Source organism: Rhineura floridana, chromosome 4 (assembly GCF_030035675.1).
Source record: "Rhineura floridana isolate rRhiFlo1 chromosome 4, rRhiFlo1.hap2, whole genome shotgun sequence".
Classification (NCBI taxonomy): Eukaryota; Metazoa; Chordata; class Lepidosauria; order Squamata; family Rhineuridae; genus Rhineura; species Rhineura floridana.
In genome coordinates this window covers 135,119,710-135,139,384 of record NC_084483.1, presented here as the reverse complement: position 1 = coordinate 135,139,384, position 19,675 = coordinate 135,119,710, and the positions used below count along the sequence as shown (strand labels likewise).

General features: G+C 41.9%; 1 protein-coding gene across 3 annotated transcripts in view; it reads left to right on the top strand.

Annotated features, from left to right (window-relative positions):
• Positions 1 to 19,675, top strand: part of PCNX2 (pecanex 2) — a 262,726-nt gene that overhangs the window by 46,169 nt on the left and 196,882 nt on the right. For all 3 annotated transcript variants that reach the window (XM_061624508.1, XM_061624507.1, XM_061624506.1), the window contains exons 10-13: positions 6,111 to 6,250; positions 12,911 to 13,064; positions 13,153 to 13,185; positions 18,388 to 18,559. In XM_061624508.1, coding sequence (XP_061480492.1) covers positions 6,111 to 6,250; positions 12,911 to 13,064; positions 13,153 to 13,185; positions 18,388 to 18,559 — 499 coding nt within the window. The remainder of the gene's footprint in view (positions 1 to 6,110; positions 6,251 to 12,910; positions 13,065 to 13,152; positions 13,186 to 18,387; positions 18,560 to 19,675) is intronic.

Below are 19,675 nucleotides of genomic sequence, written 5' to 3'. Positions count from 1 at the left end.
GTAAATAGTAAAACCTGATTTTCTGGTCTTGTCAGTGTTGCCTCATCATAGTAGGTGTGCAAGCAAAATGTTTTCATTTAATCACTTCTTATATTTTGATTAAGTTCAGATGTTTGGTTAAAACCATAGGTCATCACAAATATGAAACAGGGGAGATGGACATTATGTAACAAATGAGATGAGAAATAAAACATGTTTCATAAGCATAAGCATTAAACATAAGCATAAATCAATAAAAACCAACATCATTAAAAACTGGTAGTTGACCTGGTTACAAGTAAGTCTAGCTCAACCAGTAACATACCTAAATATTAGTTTCCAGTTCTAGCTTTCATTAGTAACTATTAACTATAACAAAACATAAAAAACTAAAATCAAAATAGTTCAAATAATCAAGATTCTCCAGCTGACTCTTATATACGTGCCTTATAAAAATTGGCTTGTGCTTTGGCTAGGGCCATTAAGAAGGTAGCATATAGTCTCAATATCTTTATATCCTTATTTAAAAAAAAGCAAAACATGCATCTTTTGACACACTGGCCAATTGGTACAATTTTTTAACAGAGCAGCAAGATAGTTTTGTGTAATACTATGTTTCAACAAACATTTAAACAGATAATGGGGAAGATCCTCAATCTCATCAGAACTGCAATAACTGAAGCATGGGTTATATCAGTGGTTCCCAACCTTTATGAGTATGGGACCCCCTTTGTAAGCTCAAAACATTTCATGAGCCCTGATGCTCCAAATCACGTCTCCAAATATCCCTTTGTATATCCCTTTGTGTTGCTTTCTTTTCTTAATGCAAAGGTCCAATCAAATTGGTATCCCCCCCCAGTCTGAAGATGTACAGCCCTGTCTCCCAACACCAGTGGGTTACAGTGTTGAACTAAAATCCAGGTTCAAATCCCCACCCTCTGGGTGACCTTGAGCCAGATACAGTCTCCTAGCCTGACCTATCGCACGGGGTTGGTGTAAGGATAAAATGGAAAAGGGGGGGACTATGTGCACCACTTTGAGCAACTTGGAGGAAAGGTGGGATATAAGTGCAATAATAATTAAGTAAATGAATACATTTCAGCAGCAGTAGGTGGACCCCAGCCTCAGCCAACCTGCTGAGCTTTTAATAATAATAATAATAATAATAATAATAATAATAATAAAGCAGGAACATGGTAGTGGTGGGGATGCTAGATTGTGAAGACAAAAGGGTGGATAGACTGAGGAGGCGGGTTAGTGCTTTTAGGCCTTGGGATGATCATCAGAACTGATGACTTGGTTAGCGTGCACTTGGGGAATGAGTGTGGAGCAGAAGACAGATCAGTACATGCACACACACACAAACACACCTGCCCCTCCTGCAAATATATGCAGGCGTGCATGCATTTGGTCACGTGGGAGGGGGGAAGCCCTCAAATGCTGCAGCATCTTGGAGAGAGAGATTGGGGGGGCAAAGTGTAGGTGGAAGAAAGGGGGGATGGTGACGCACACATTTAGCCTCAGAGATGGGAGGCAAGCAAGTCCTGAGCTTCCTCCTTTTTAAAAGGAGATAGCAGTGAATCAGGAGCCAAGGAAGGCAGGCAGGCTGGCTGTCAGGAAGGAAGGTGGAAAGCAGCCTTTCCTTGCAGCCTTGCTTCTTTTTGCTTCACAAAAAGCACTCTCCTCTCATCCTGACTGAGTAAGGGTGTCATCAGCAGTGGCAGTGTGAGGAGATGCGAGTGAGTGATAGTAATTCCCTCTTCTTCCTGGTAGCTCCACCCTCAGCCTCCTTTGGCATCTGCCACGTGCTTTACAGGCAGATGCCTGCCTTCGGTGTGCCTGAAAGATGTTCTGGCAGTTCAGCAAAAGTCCTCCCCTCTCATTTGGAGCAAGGGCAGTGTCTGCAGCGGCAGTGGGGAGCAGACAGTGTCCAGGGAATGAAGACTCTTTTACAAAAATTAATAAATAATTCATATCTGTACTGTTTGCGGCCCCCTCTGGATTACTTTGTGGGTCCCTGGCGGCTGGGAACCACTGGGTTATATGGTACCTTTGCTAACTTGCCTTCAGAAACTAGAAGTTGTTCACTGGGACCTAACGCGAGTGAGCTTCTTCCTCAAACAGAAGTTGTCAATTTTAAATAAGGAGTCATCTGGGCCTGGATTATATTTTATTAATTTGTACAGGGGGATATCTTTACGGTTTTAAGAGATGCAAAATCTTCCTGCATAAACAGGTTATTAGTAGTGCATTATTTGAACTCCTCCTTTGCTAAACCAAAATCTCAGGGGGGGGGGCTACTCTGAAAAAAATAGTAATTTTCCAAATACTCAAATTACTTCAGAAAGTTCTGATACCAGGGTTTCTTGACTGAAAGTCAATTCTGGGAATGATTTTGCCAGATGGTAGTCCGGGATTCCCTTAAGTTTTAGCTAATTATTAAATATCTAATGAGAAATCTTCATGAACCAAGCAAAAGTTTGGTACTTGTTTCAAGGTATATAAATGGGTCCCAGTATAGTTCTGTTCTAGATGCCGTCTAACACCTTAGATTTGAAAACTACAAACCCCTGAACCAAACAGTATTGGGGGATGAATATTTGACTTTATTTGATTCTGTATAGGGAGAATCTGTCTTCCCTGGAGTGGAAGAGAATTTTATTTTGTCTGCATTATAAAGCAACTTTCCCTAAATTACACCTTCTGAACTAACACATATATCATAATGTAATTATCCTTCAGATTTTGTATTTTTCGGAATCTTAGAATACTCTTCTTGGCTCAAAAAAAACCCCAAATGCATAAAAAATTATGGTATGTTTAGAAACATAAACACTGAAATAAAATATGCATGTATATATTTTATGATATGAACATTTTTGTACAGTTTTTTTAAATTTGCAGATTGATGCAAAAAAGGGATGGAAAAGACTTATTAATGAACACACTTGAAATTGACCTGGGCCATAAATATACTGTCCCATTCATCCATAGCCTTCCCCCAGCAGTACACCAAAATTTAAAAACTCCATTTACAGTCTGTTCAGTCTTGAGTTTGGTGCTTTTAATATGGGGTTTCTATGCACAGGAAGTACCATCACTTGGATCTTTTTATAGGTAATTCTTAATTTTTTAAATCTTGACAATATATTTCCAGATTGGTCAGAAGCCTTCTAAGCTCTGCTTGGAGGTGTAAGAGTGGAGGATCATCAGTGTATAGTAAAAGATGAATTTTTCTTCCACCAGTGTTGGAGAAAATAATTTTTATTATTCATATAATGAACAATGTCATTGATGAAAAAATTGAAGAGAAAAGATGCCAGTACATATCCTTGTTTCACCCTGCTATCAGCTGGAATTAATCAAGTAAGAGAGCCTTAAAAGATAGACTTACATTCAGGGAGATGTTAGAACAAAGTGCTCGGACAGGAATCAGAAGATGTTGCTCAATATTGGTGCTGCTAGCCTGAACCACAAAGGCTCACAAGTTATGGTATCAAAAGCAGCTTTCAAATTCACAAATATAATCATACACTCATCCCTTCCTGAGGCTTGTATGTTTATGTATTAGATGGCATCTGGTTTGGCACTGTGAGAACAGGTTGCTGGACTATATGGACCATTGGCCTTATCCAGCAGGCTGTTCTTATATTTTGTTTTGTTCTTATGGCTCAGCATGAAACAGTTGTCCTAAATGGAGAATCTGCTTCTAAATGCTGCCTGTTTTTCCATGAAGATATTATTTTCTGTTGTTGAGGCCTCAAGTTTAACCAACAAATTATGCATATTGGAGCAAAAAATCTTAATTTCACATATACGCTCATGGGGTCTGAACTGGCGGTGACCGACCAGGAGAGAGACCTCGGGGTTGTAGTGGACAGCACGATGAAAATGTCGACCCAGTGTGCGGCAGCTGTGAAAAAGGCAAATTCCATGCTAGCGATAATTAGGAAAGGTATTGAAAATAAAACAGCCGATATCATAATGCCGTTGTATAAATCTATGGTGCGGCCGCATTTGGAATACTGTGTACAGTTCTGGTCGCCTCATCTCAAAAAGGATATTCTAGAGTTGGAAAAGGTTCAGAAGAGGGCAACCAGAATGATCAAGGGGATGGAGCGACTCCCTTACGAGGAAAGGTTGCAGCATTTGGGGCTTTTTAGTTTAGAGAAAAGGCGGGTCAGAGGAGACATGATAGAAGTGTATAAAATTATGCATGGCATTGAGACAGTGGATAGAGAAAATTTTTTCTCCCTCTCTCATAATACTAGAACTCGTGGACATTCAAAGAAGCTGAATGTTGGAAGATTCAGGACAGACAAAAGGAAGTACTTCTTTACTCAGCGCATAGTTAAACTATGGAATTTGCTCCCACAAGATGCAGTAATGGCCACCAGCTTGGATGGCTTTAAAAGAAGATTAGACAAATTCATGGAGGACAGGGCTATCAATGGCTACTAGCTGTGATGGCTGTGCTGTGCCACCCTAGTCAGAGGCAGCATGCTTCTGAAAACCAGTTGCCGGAAGCCTCAGGAGGGGAGAGTGTTCTTGCACTCGGGTCCTGCTTGTGGCCTTCCCCCAGGCACCTGGTTGGCCACTGTGAGAACAGGATGCTGGACTAGATGGGCCACTGGCCTGATCCAGCAGGCTCTTCTTATGTTCTTAAGTTCTTATGTTAACAGATAACCTGTCATATATTTTAGCAACGATATCAGATTGATAGGCCTGTAATTCAGTGATAAAGTTCTATCTTCTATTTTATATATGGGGATGAGATTCATATGTTTCCTTATTCATTAATTTGCTTTTCATTTGTTTTTATATCTGATACAGAGTTCGTTCATTTTTGTTCTTCCCTTCATTTCCCATTGTATTAGCTGATGTGCTGCTGCTGCTTTTGTGTTTCCTGTAACTTCTGTGTTTTCATCAAAATGGCATGGTATTTTTAAGCCTGCTTCTACCCCTCCAAATGATCAGACTTGCCAAATTCCAGATAGATAGGGAAAAGGGGTCCCATTTTATAGGCAATTAAAAATGCACACCTTTTCAATTTTTCATCCCAATGATGAATGATTGATTGGTGATCACTCGTAGCAGAGTAAGATTGTCTTCCAGGGTAAGGTCTTTAACAGTGGGTCCGTAAGTGACTGTGGAGGCCAATTCTGGATCCACACAGCCTCCCACAGTGAGGACATAGGTTTCCAGATGGAAGATGGTCACGATGAGGATTTGCTTGACATGCCTTCCACTTAGCTCGTTTGTCCCTTTCGCCCTGTACTCGTGCTTCTTCAAAGTGAAACAAATAGTTTTTTTCATTCAGAACTCATTCATTCAAAATCCTGCTCACTTTTGTAATGGAAACAAATGAAATAACATGGCCCTGAGGCTTTTGACCTCAGGGATTCTAGACTAGAGAACATCCACTGTAGGGTTTGTTTCAGGCCATTATCTGGTGTTATTAATATTAGAGCTTGGAAAAGTTACTTTTTTGAACTACAACTCCCATCAGCCCAATCCAGTGGCCATGCTGGCTGGGGCTGATGGGAGTTATAGTGCAAAAAAGTAACTTTTCCAAGCTCTGAAATATGTATCATTGCATGTGACTGTCTCATTCTGGCATAATGTCTTACATGTGTATACAGCACAGGAGTCATTCCCAAAGTACTGTCATGGAGGCAAATGTTATGCTGGAAATTGTCCACTCTTGGAAGGGGCGGGGTAGTTGTATGGCCTGCAACTTTCCAGCTGGGGTTCCAAATAACATAGCTGATTTTCCACTTTAATAAGAAAGTGTTAAACTTTTTAGATGGCAGTTTGGATTCTTAAAGGTTAACTGATGGTTAAATGGAACAATGTTTTTAAGGAGCATACACACACACACACCCCTATGGTATATGGCATAACCTTACCACATTGAAAAATATACTGTTTTTTTCGATGCAGAATAATTAGGTATGTTTGGTTGTATTCATGGTGACAAGCAAAATGACAGCTACTTTTAAGAAGTTTGATAAAGACAGTTGTTTAAAAGTATTCACTGAAAAAAGAAACAGGCATGAAATTGCATAGCTTTTAATACAGTGTTATGGAAGCGATACACAATTCTATTCATCTTTGATTTTATTTTAAAGCATCTCAGTGACGATCTTGAAGATTCTTCATGTTCATCAGCACACAAAAGAATTAAACAGTTTTACAAATTTATTGTGTTTCCTGGCAAATGGATAAAAATCTGGTATGATCGACTTACCTTGCTGGCACTGTTAGATAGGTAAGCCTTTTTAAAAATATTCTTTTACAATGGCATTCATCTGTTCTGAGGAATAGGGGCAGCATTTCAGATTCTGGGAGATAGAACAAAGGGGCTTCAGAGGGAGGCAAAAATTCACTGTTATGTTTTAAGGTATACTTGCAGATATAGCAGAAATTAAAATGTGAAACATTGCAGTATTTTTAAGGAGCTTTTATTGTGAGATTTTGCTTGTTTTATACTTCATAAAAACTCTATTTTTAATTATAATTTTTCAGTAGTCTTGTTAGCAGTGCAATAAAAATAGATGAAATAGAGGGATCTGTGCCATTGTTATACAAGCCCTAGTACATAGGCCTGTTCAAGTGTTTAAAACAATAGCCATGCTGGTTTAAGTGACACGTGGTGATGAGAGGCTCATTTGTTTAAACATAGGGTAGAAATATACCTGCTGTTCTGCCAGTTCCAGTGCGTCTCCACCTCTCTTTTCTAAAAACGGGAGCACACAACACTAGTCAAACCCTGCCCCCTTTTTACTGTCAAACCTGGTGGGATCAGCTCAAGTGTTTTTATTATTATTATTATTTAGCTTCATACAGATTTCGCAACAGATTGGCAGATCAACCACTGCCCCTCCAGGTGTGGCCAATGGAAACCCTTTGCTGTAGGTGATGTGTGCTCACAGCCAAAGATGCTTCAGGCAGAGAAGTGTGGGCGTGAGGAAGATTCAGCTTTCCTCCCCCACACCCCCGTTTCTGTAAAATAAGGCTCCACCTTCATTTTATATGTGATTGAGGCAGATGTAGGTTTTTTTTTTATTTATTTTTTATTTTTTATTTTTTTTTTTTTGTTGGTGTGTTGATGCAATTTGAGATGAATGGGTGCCTGATTATATGAATGTATGTCTGAGTGAGTGTGTATGTTTATATGCTGTATATATGGCTGTATATATAGCTGTTTTTATACGTTTAATTGTTGTATATTTTAGTTGTATTATGTGCTTCGGAGAGTTTTATCCATCAGGCGGGGAGACTTGAGGGGGCCCCAATTGCCGTAGTGACGGGCAAAGGAAGGTATGGCGCTGTGAGAAGGACATGCCAGGTAAGGGGAACGCGGTCCAGACATGTTGTGGCTGTGCCTTGTTCCGGTCCTTCCCACACCCGCAAGGTCGTTGGTAGTCCTATCAGCCAACTCTCAGATCTCCAGTTGCTGTTATTAAATGCCAGATCGGTATATAATAAAACCTCCCTCGTCCACGATTTGATTGTGGATGAGGCAGCCGATCTGGCATGTATAACCGAGACCTGGGTGGGTGAGCAGGGAGGAGTTGGTCTCTCTCAGCTCTGCCCACCGGGGTACTTGGTTCAGCATCATGGTAGATCTGAGGGTCGGGGAGGTGGGGTTGCTGTCGTCTATAAGAGTTCCATCTCACTCACCAAGCACCATGTTCATTCAGTTACTGGCCTGGAGTGTTTGCACCTTGTGTTGGGCCAGAGGGACAGGCTGGGAATCCTTTTGGTGTACCGCCCACCTTGCTGCCCAATGGCTTCCCTAACTGAGCTGGCGGAAGTGGTCTCGGATATATTGTTGAGGTCCCCCAGACTAATAGTACTGGGGGATTTCAACATTCATGCCGAGACCACTTTGTCTGGCGCGGCTCAGGACTTCATGGCTTCCATGACAGCCATGGGGCTGTCTCAATATGTTAGTGGTCCAACACATGTATCGGGGCACACTCTAGACCTTGTTTTTGCTACTGAGCATGGGGAAAGTGATCTGGATGTGGGGAGTTTTACAACACTCCCTTTGTCATGGACAGACCACTGCTTGCTGAAGTTTAGACTTTCAGTAACCTCTTCCCTCTGCAAGGGTGGGGGGACTTATTAAAATGGTCCGCCCCCGGAGACTAATGGATCCTGAAGGTTTTCAAAGGGCTCTGGGGGATTTTCCGGCTGATAAGACTGGCGCTCCTGCTGAAGCCCTGGTCGCTCTGTGGAATACGGAGATGACCCGGGCTGTAAACACGATCGCTCCTGCACGCCCTCTCCTGTGTAGAGCTCATACAGCTCCATGGTATACTCCGGAGCTGAGAGCGATGAAGCAAGATAGGAGGAGGCTTGAGCGGAAATGGAGATGAACTCCCGACGGATACAATTATGCGCTGGTTAGTGCTTCGACTAAGCTCTATGTAGGAGCAGTGAAGGCAGCTAAAAAACATCATTTTGCTGCCACTATTAAATCATCTCTTTGCCGCCCAGCGGAGCTCTTTCGAGTTGTCCGGGGGCTTCTCCATTCAAACCCTCCGGACACGGTGGAATCATCGGAGGCCCGCTGTAATCAGTTTGCCGATCACTTCCAGAATAAGATCTCATGTATCCGCCAGGACCTAGACTCTCAAGTTATAGCAGTAGATCCTAGTGAGATGTCCGGAGCACAGTCTTGTCCTGTTTTGTTGGATGAGCTTCAGTTGGTTCAACTCGAGGACGTGGACAAGGTGCTTGGACAGGTACGTGCAACCACTTCGGTACTGGATCCTTGCCCCTCCTGGCTGATAAAAACTAGTAGGAATGGAACAGGTAGCTGGGCCAAGGAAGTGATAAATGCCTCTTTACGAGAGGGAGTGGTCCCGGGCTGTCTGAAAGAGGCAGTGGTGAGACCACTCCTGAAAAAGCCTTCCTTGGACCCAGACAATTTTAACAGCTACAGGCCAGTGGCGAATGTTCCATTCCTGGGCAAGGTCTTGGAACGGGTGGTTGCTGGCCAGCTCCAGGCGCTATTGGATGAAACTGATTATCTAGATCCATTTCAATCGGGTTTTAGGCCCGGTTTTGGCACTGAGACAGCCTTGGTCGCCCTGTACGATGACCTATGTCGGGAAAAAGACAGAGGGAGTGTAACTCTGTTGATTCTCCTTGATCTCTCAGCGGCTTTTGATACCATCGACCATGGTATCCTTCTGGAGAGGCTCGTGGAGTTGGGAGTTGGAGGTACTGCTTGGCAGTGGTTCCGCTCCTACTTGGCGGGTCGTCTCCAGAAGGTAGTGCTTGGGGAACATTGCTCGACACCGCGGGCTCTCCAATATGGGGTCCTGCAGGGGTCAGTTTTGTCCCCCCTGCTTTTTAATATCTACATGAAGCCGTTGGGAGAGGTCATCAGGAGTTTTGGAGTGCGTTGTCATCAGTATGCTGATGACACGCAGCTCTACTTCTCCTTTTCATCTTCTTCAGGTGAGGCTGTCAATTTGCTGAACTGTTGCCTGGCCTCGACAATGGACTGGATGAGAGTTAACAAACTGAAGCTCAATCCAGACAAGACTGAGATGCTGTTGGTGGACGGGTTCTCTGTTCGGATGGTGGATATATACCCTGTCCTGGACGGGGTTACACTCCCCCTAAAGGACCGGGTTCGTAGTCTGGGAGTCTTTTTAGACTCTTCCCTCTCACTTGAGGCTCAAGTAGCCTCGGTGGTTAGGAATGCGTTTTACCAACTTCGGTTGGTAGCCCAGCTACGTCCCTATTTGAGTAAAGAGGACCTTACATCAGTGGTACATGCTCTGGTAACCTCACGTTTGGATTACTGTAATGCGCTTTACGTAGGGCTACCTTTGAAGACAGTTCGGAAGCTACAACTAGTGCAAAATGCGGCGGCCAGATTGCTGACAAGGACCAAGCGGTCCGAGCATATAACACCTGTTCTGGCCAGCCTGCACTGGTTGCCAATATGTTTCCGGGCTAGATTCAAAGTGTTGGTATTAACCTATAAAGCCTTATACGGTGCGGGACCACGATACCTTGCGGAACGCCTCTTCCGATATGAACCGGCCCGTGCACTACGTTCTGCTACGAAGGCCCTCCTCCGGGTTCCAACTCACAGGGAGGCCCGGAGGGTGATGACAAGATCTAGGGCCTTCTCAGTGGTGGCCCCCGAACTATGGAACAGTCTCCCTGAGGAAGTACGCCTGGCGCCGACTCTGCTCTCCTTCCGGCGCCAGGTCAAAACCTTCCTATTCTCTGAAGCATTTTAAGTTACACTGATTTAATTTTAAAAATGTTTATTGTGTTGGATTGTTGCTTGTATTTTAGTATTGTTTTGTTATTTATTGTATTTTTATGCTGTTTTATGTTCACCGCCCAGAGAGCTATTGCTAGTCGGGCGGTATATAAATTTAATAAATAAAATAAATAAATAAAATAAATAAATAAAAGTCTCCTGCCATCTTGTATAGTTGGAGGGTTGGCATATAATAGTGCTCTGCTGAAAAATTCTCCACCACATTGATAAGAAAAGAAATTGCATTCAAAAATTATAAAAGGGAGGATTTTTTCTGATAAATTCTCATGAGTGGGGTGCAGTGCTTTGATTGTGCTTAACTTACTTTCCAAGTGGTCAAGAGGTTATCCTTCAAGCGCTCTGCATTCTTCAGCCATCTGCACCTCCTGAAAACCTCACGATATCCTTGGCTGGGCTTTCCTGTAAATTCAGTCATCCAGGGAGGCTGTCTCTTGTGCTCCTGATAGCTGCTTATTGTGGGCCTCCCCCCCCCCGGAAAAGACTTTTTACATTTAAAGTAACAAGCACATAAAGATTTTTTTTAAAGGTAAAAGGAAAGAGTTTCCTTCAACAAAATCAGTGTGCACACTGACCTCAGGTACTTGGTAGCCAGCCTCCCTGACTTTCTGTGTGTCAGTTAATGATGAACAGAAGACCTCCTGAGGTAACTTTCCATAATGGGGCTGTTTCAGATCAGGAAGTGCAGGCAGCTGGGAAGACTGCTGTGTGCTGGAGAAACACACACAATGGGATTTATATTTTTGACAATGCGTACTTAGTAGTCGTTATGCAAAACCTGTGAGTTGCCAGAAACATGTCCCCCCTAAGGAATAATCACATATGATCCAAAACATGGGGGCTATTGATGGCCTTCCTGTTATTTCTAAATAGTGCCTCTGTCATTTACTCTGACTCAGCAGTCTTTTACAGATCAGAGCTTGGAAGTAACTAGTTACAAGTACCGAATTACTTCTAATTCATTACTTTTTTGGGTAACGAGTGGGTAATTCCTTTACATTTTGATTGCAATAGAACTAGGAGTAATTTTACTACTTTTGTGGAGTAATTGTAACGTTTCCAGAATTACTTTTGGGCATTACTTGGGGGGGGGAGCAGGGGAAGTCTTCTGCTCCTCTGATTTGTGGATGAAAATCATGTGCCTCAAACTGGACTTCTGCGCAGTGTTGCTCTGTCCTCATGCTCTGTGGATGGGTAGGAGGCGATGAGGGAGAAGGTGGAGAGTGAGACAGGGTGGAGTGGAGAAAACAATTATTTTAAAAAACGGATAGTGGTGGTGAAGAATGGAGTGGAGGGGGAAAGGATCCAGAGGTCAAGAACATGGATAAAGGAGGAGAAGGAGGCAGAAGCAGAATGGAGATAAAGAACTGTGGAGGTGAAAGATGACAATGTGTGTGTGTGTGTGTGAATGAGAATACTGTGTTTGCACTTGGCACACAAACTGGCCTCCACCACCCTCTCTGGCTACTGTGCTGCATTTGCAGTATTTTAACTTTTTTGCATCTCAGGGGAAAATGTGTGCTTGGGTGAGTGTCCCTTAGTTGGTGGCAGGGTAGGGTCTGGGAGGTGGCTAAGTGAGAGAGATTATGCTGGCTGGCTGAGGGGGGGGTTGCACTTGGTTTGGCGTGCAAAGATCTGAGTAGTGGCCTCAGCCTCCCTCCCCACCACCCTTACCAGCGGAGAGACCACCATTGCTATCTTATGGATAAAAAGAATTATTCTACTACCTCTGTATGTGTTTGTTTATTTTTAATGTTGTTTTAGGCTACTTAGATGTGCAGCAGCCAAGGCCAGCACCTTGTAGGCGTTTTTTTAAAGTAACTAAAATGTAATTGTAGTGATTACTTTGGAGGAAAAATAAAGTAATCAGTTACTTTCAGAGCAATTGCAATTGTTATGGTAATTATTACTTTTGGGGGCCATGTAACTGTAACTGTAATTTATTACTCTTTAAAAGTAATCTTCCAAGCTCTGTTACAGATGTAGGGTATCCTACAAAATCCGCACATTGCTTTCCTACCTATAAAGGCTGTCTGTTCCCTTCAGTGGAGGGGGCAGCAGCTCTGAATAGAGAAGCCTGCAAAGGCTGGAGCTCTGTATATTCAACAGCATGTAATGGGGATTTGGTTTGGGGCATCCTGAGAAAGTTAAGCTCATTAAAGCCATATGTAAATCAATGAGATGGAATGTTAGAGCACAGTTATGGATTTATGATCCATTGATTTCACTTAACTTCTCTAGACAGCACTTTCTGCGTGCATGCTAGGGTTACCATGCTCAGGGCCTGAGACTGATCCTGTATATTTTCCCTTCCCCCTGCACAACTTTTAAAGATGCAGAAGACTTCTTGGTTGCCAGGCCCAGTCTCCAAGAGGTCTTCTGTATCTTTTAAAGTTGTGCAGGGGGAGGGGAAAATTCCACCTTGTGGTTTTTCCCATTACAGGGTTGCAAGAACACCGGCACTTCGCTGACTCTCTCTTCTCCTAAAGATATAGGATCAGTCTCAGGCCCTGAACCTGGCAACCCTACATACACCCCCACTGCTATACAGAAATGTTATACTTATGGTTATATTTCTCTCTTGAAAAAAATATTGGTATTTTATTTCTGCAGGACAGAAGATATCAAGGAGAATGTTTTGGCAATTCTACTAGTAATCCTTGTTTCTTTTCTTGGCTTTGTAATTATGAACCAAGGTTTTTATAAAGATATTTGGATCCTCCTGTTCTGTCTTATCATGGCAAGCTGTCAATACTCTCTTCTAAAGGTAAAAATAAAACAAAGAGCAGTTCACCTGTAATTTGTACAGGGATGCAAACTCATAACTAATGTGATGAATCTTATTTTATTTTTAGAGTGTTCAGCCTGACCCTGCCTCACCTATTCATGTAAGTTTCAGCATAAAGACTTTCAGATAATGACTTTTATCAGTAACATACCTGTTCTATCAGTTCAGCTGAATTTATTTATTTTATTAAATGTACTGTATATCCCAATCTTCCTTCCAGAAGTAGGAAAATAGTTGAAATAACCCATCTTTCTAGAATTCTAACTCAATATTTTTAATGAAAAGGTTAAAACTGAATCATTAAAATGATTTTTAATCTGCTATTGCTAATGGTTGCTACAAAGTAATTAGAAAAACCACATGACTGACTGAGTTATATATGAAACATATTTTCTCCTGGTTAAATTAACCTGCTGTTTGTAATTTTGCAAGTCTGAATCATCTTTTTTGTTTGAACACCAAAATACCACAAATGAGAGAAACAATTAAAGAATCAATACTGGATAGTTATGATGTATACTAGCAATGTTTTTATTGAGTCAAGCTGAGATGCATGGGATCTAACTGCAGAAACAAAATTAACTTATTCCTAGCTGACAAAGTGTGGCTTCTGATGTTACCCAGAAGCATTGAAAAATTTTTTGCAAATGACTTGCACATTCCTTTCTATGCTTCCAGACACTGTCTGAAGCAGTGACTCACATCTTTCTCTCCGTGGGGAGATGTATGCTAGATGTGCATCTTGAAATTCCACATCTTCCCCCACAGATGAGACGTGTGAGTCACAGCTTTAGATATTAAATGGCTTTCCAGTAAGCTGAGTTGTGCAATTACTTGCTCATTCACTTCGTGGTGCTTACAGGTAATAGTCAAAGCGGCCCACATTCCATTACAGAGGGTCTTGAAATCCGGATAACCATTAACATATTGACGATAGAATGAGGATTTCCCGGTTTAAATTGGCTTTAGTGTGCAGAATTTTAGGGTCCTTTATGACAATTAGCTGTGCTAATTATTAGGGCTGTGCACGGGATTCAGCTAAGGCCCCACACAATAAATGTCTCCGCTTATCAGCTGTTGAGCTAAAGGAGAGATCCTGCAGGATGTGGGTACTGTTTTGCAAGGGGCCCTCCTGCACTATAACTGGATTGAGCTATACATTAGAAAAAGCCTGTGCAAACAGAAGCAAATATTTGAAACAAAGTACTGATAGTGTTTGCTTAATATGAATAGGCAAGGAGTTTCACAACTGAGGCACAGAGTAGACACACTAAATGCCTTCCTTCTTGTAGAAGGAACCCTTAATAGTACCATTCCTGCTGAACATAAAGTTCAAGGAGGTATATATGGGTTAAGGGGGTCCCTTTAGTTAGCTGGTCCTAAGCCCAGTTTTGTCTAGTCTTGAGTGGCTCTTGCACCCAAAGATCTCAGATGGAGGTGTTTGCCAACCATACTGCCCTTTAACTGGGGAAGATAGGATTGAATCTGGGATCTTAGCATGTAAAGTATGTGCTCATCCATGGCTCCTCCCAATTTTTTCCTAAGTATAGGCCCTCCTCTACATCAGTCAGCGAGACTGTCAAATTTGAACCCAGAGCCTCTCAGGCTCGAACCTAGAGACACTGCATGATCCCAAATCACCAAGTCATGTTTTCATTCTGCTATCAAAGTTCCCTACAATTGTCACAGCTGATACACAAATTAATCTTTAACTTCATTGGGTTTCTTTTCCCTGCAAGAATAAATAAATAATTCATAAAGCATTTGGAATTGCTAGATACATCAGAGTTGAAAGGCATTTCATGCTTAGATGCAAACTGGGCATTGCTATTGAAAACCACATTAGTTTCTAGTTCCAGTCATTATTATATATGATGTTTCCAGTGATTTATAAGAAATAAATATTCAGACCTTACTAAAGAGGTAATTTTCTCAGTGCTAAATGTAAGTTCTGTTTGTCAGTTAAACCATATAAAGTACCATAAGCAGTAATCAAATCAGCTGCATGGGCAGACATTAATACTATGCACATTCGTTTTAAAATGAAAAGAAATTGGCTTAATCAAAATTGCATTATAATAACATCAAAGCCCGATGTGCTAGTAGTGGCAAAGATAAAGCACCTAATGATCTTAATGAAAGCATTTTTCTCATGCAATTTTGGGGGCCAAATATAGTCATAGTAGAAAAGTTTTACTGAAATACTAAGTTGTTATTTCTTTTATATAATTCTATTATACAGTAAAACCTCCCCTATTCTTGATTTTTATTATCCTGTTTTTTTAATGTGGCTATTCCATATAAATCACTGTACTGTATAATTATAGGCTCCCCACATCACCTCTCTTTTGAAAAAAATGTTGGGAAGAAATGGCTGTGAGGGATATGATGTTTCTTGTACCTCCCTCTGCCCATCATGATCGTAATATGAGTGCCCTGTCCTTCCCTGTCACTAGCCACATTACCCAGACAAATGACTAATATTTTGTTGGATCCATACCACCCATGGCTGGAACTCCACCTACAAGATGCTTTTTTGGAGGAAGGTAGAAAGATTGATTCCCTCTCCAACCTCCTGTGCCCTTCCTGAAATCTGTTTGCAGTGTTGGAGGACCCTCTGAAATGGTGTCGAAAGTAGTGGCGGTGAGCCTGAAGGGCAAATCAGCGAAAATGACTTCACGCCCCCTTCCTCCAGTAGGCAAATCTGGATCCAGACCATTAAGAACAGAACTAAAAAATTACATTGGTCTGCTTCACATGACACGCTACACCAAACCTTGGCTTAGCGAGACTGCACAAACACACAGACTCCCGGAGAGCAGCTTGCAGCTGCTTTGCTCATCCCTCATCCCTTTTGCTGCCATGCTAAGCCAAGGTTTGGTTTAGCCATGTGTGTCATCTGAATCGGGACTTGTGATTAAGCTTTCTCCTCACCACAAGCTGTAGCCACGAATAGCTCATGGTTAGTGAGGAGAGTGCTTAACCATGAGCTGTGATCTGGATGACATGCTAAGTCAAACCCTGGCTTGGCTTAGCGCAGTGCAGCAGCAGCAGCAGCAGCAGCAAGACCAAGGAGGAGCAATGTGGCTGCAGGCTCTTCTACAGGAGCCTGCACATTCTCACGGCCTCATTAAGGTTTGGCATAGCATGTTGTGCAAACCAGCTGATTGTCCCTGGATAATGGACCTCTACATGTCATACACTATGGGATGTACAACTGGGGAAGCCTATTGCCTTCATGCCCTGTTTGTGACCTTTCCAGAGACATCTGCCAGGCCACTGCTGGAAACAAGATGCTGGACAAGGGGGATAATTGTTCTGATCCTCCTGAGGACATCTTATGTTTGAACACCTCTACATTGTCCGGCATTTACTGACTTCCAAGGATTCATTATAATGATAGTTCTCCTGTACCTGATTTGATCTGACACCTACAGTATCTCCATCCTGCCATATGTGCCTCAGAACAGGAAAAGTATAAGACTTCTAAAACTGAATCAGTACCACACTAAGCATCAGCATCATAAAAACAGAAGCAACTTTCTGTTAGCCAGATCAGCCTTCCTCAAATGTGTTGTGAAAGAAAATGGTTTTGATCGGCGTCCTGAAAATCTGAATGCACTTTGAAAGGAGGCTCCATAAAGTTTAATCTGTTCACGCTTCCATTTTCTCTTCTTTCTCTTCTGTTCCAAAATCTGTGTTTGGACAATTTTTGTTTTTACAGTTTCATTAATATTTTTCAGGTAGCTTAATATCAATTTCCCTTTGCAAACTGAAAATGAAAGGCACATATAGCAGTTCTGAAAGGATCTGAAATGAAGCAGTGCTGTGAGAGAAGTTGCAAGCACCAACATTTTTTTTCACATTTTATCACACATGCAAATTGAAGCATGAGCACCATTAAGAATGGCTCCAGTAGGCGTGACCAGCTGCCATATCGTACTCCTTCATAATTCACAGGACTGCATTAGAGGGAAAGTACAAGGCAGATTGATGCAAATGCATGGACATACAACAGCAGGGAAATTTTAAAAGTCCTGCCCTTCCCCACATTTGTGGCCTTTGGTGTTAAAACAAAGGGAAGAGTTAGGGATAATGGAGAAATTATGTTTGGTCTGTTGTTTCTGGATTTTTTTATGAGAAACATAGTGTTTTTCATCACCGGCTGTTTCTGTAGGTTTTATGGTTTTGGAAATTACCAAAGTATTTTTAGTTGCAGACTGAGTGCCCCTTCCAGTATTATGTTTGGGAGCTGTTATGTGGCTCCTTCCTGTGCCCTTCCATACCATGGAATGTTTGACAGTCTACAGGAAGAGTTCACACCACAGCTTCTTCCCCTGCTGGCCTTTTGAGCTTTCCAGTAAGTGAATCAATGCTGCTGCTCCTATTGTGTGGCCAAGATCTTTGACATTACTAGGCAGCATGGGAAGAACCCATAGTATAAGCAGCTCCCATGCCACCAAAAATAATGTTACAAGAGCCCCCCAAAAACATGTAGGTGGCAGTGGCATGACGCTTTGGTCACTATATTGGTGGCACCAGTGGTAAATTGCTCAAGACTTAACCTTTTACTCTGGCTGAAATGTAAGTGTAGTGATTTATGATAGCTAATATTTACCTGGTTCCCATGTGAAATTAAACCATGTTAAAAATAAACTATGGTTTAACATGAATGAGCAGCAGGGTTGTGCACACAGCTAATACAGCACTTGCTTCAATCCTCCCCCACTCCTACTGCTGCAATGCTGCTGGGAAACAAACCAGTTTGGCTTGTCATGATGCCCAAACCCAGGCTTGTGCTTTGTTTCCATCAAACGAACCATAAACAGAACAAACCTTGGCTTCTGATTATGGTTTGTTTGGAGAGAAACCACATCCAGGTTTGGACATCACACCAAGACAGACTTTGTCTTGTTTCTCAGTGGTGCAGCAGCAGCAGGTGTAGGGGAGGAGCAACGGGAGCACTATATTCACTGCATGTACAAGCACACTGTTCATTTACAAACCATTTATTTTTAATTATGGTTTAACATTATATGCAAACCAGACCATTGTAGAATAATAGATGTTAGATAGTTATGAAAACCTTTAATCATTTGGCAGTGTCATTTGGATTTTGAAATAAATAAAATTATTTGTGGTATATTGCTATTCTGTGATACTTAAGATGCATATTCTAAGTTGAGTACTATTCAGTTTTGTGATATGAAAATCATTTTGTGATATAAAATACAATGTTTTACACTTATGCAAATATTTGATGTCAGCATTAAACATATATTTTGTCTGTCTGCTTTTTTAGGGGCACAACCAGATGATAACATATAGCAGGCCTGTATATTTTTGTATATTGTGTGGCCTTATTTTATTACTAGATGCAGGATCCAAAAATACAAGTCTCCCCATTTATACAGTATATGACTTGAAGATCTTCTCACCTGGATCATTTCAGGCAGCCCGAGATCATGTAATAGGTGAGTTAAAATTTACTAATGTGCAGTTGATGCTCTTATTTTGCCACGGCACTGAGTCACTTTGCATTTTACCTCCGAGCTTGGGAATGTGGTGAAGAAGACCTGCCTCACACGTGCTCTACGTGGTCAAGCACTATTAGCCACTTCTGATCCCTGTAATGGAAGATGCTGCTACAGCGATAATCATTGTTGACGTTCTTTAGTATGTTTGAAATTTTATTTTATTTAAATTATAAACCACACTGTCATAGGAAATATAGCAAGGGTGTATACAACATAAAAACATAATACAACAATAATAACATTGGTAAAAGCACCAGTAGCATATAGATAAAAACAGGTTGGTAAAAAAAAAAAAATCAAATTCCAAAGGCCTGCCTGAACAGTGCAATTTTTTAAAGACTTCTAAAACAAAGCAGGGGTGACTCTTGCTGGACTTGTATTGGCAAGGACTTCCACAGGACACAACCTGCCACGCTAAAGGTTTAGTCTCTGGTGAAGGCCAACCAAGCCTCAGGGTTGCAGAGGTTGTTTAATGTGATTATTATCTAAAATCATGTTTTGTTTTACTTTCATTTAAAAAAAAACCTGAAAGGAGGAGAGAGATTATTAGATTGTGTCCAATCACTTTCAGTGCTGCTTTTTCCATTGCTCATCCTCCCCAAGCTGTTCCCTTTCTTCTCCCCCCCCCCCCAGGCGGTTCCAAATACATGTTTGTGAGGGAAAATATGCATCTGGGACCCATGGTGTGGGGAAAGTATGAGGAGGACATTTCAGAAGAAAAGCAATGAATGTGAAAAGCAGGGGTGGGAACCCATTTGCAGCTTGAGGGCAGCATTCCCTTCTGGGGGCGACATGCCAGCGGTGGGAGGGGGCAGCAACAAAAGTGGGCAGAGCAAGTGAACAGGGCTAGTTTCTAAATATGCTGGTACACCCCTTCTAGCCTCTGTCCAAGCAAGGACAAAGCATTGTTAGAGTCCAAGGATACATTCCAGTCAGACAAAAGCACTCAAGGAAAGTACAAAGCAGTGTCAAAAAAAGGTGTGGCCTGGAAGAGTCTCAAGGGTCAGATCTAGAGGCCTGGAGGGCTGGATTTGGCTCCCAGGCTTGTGGTTC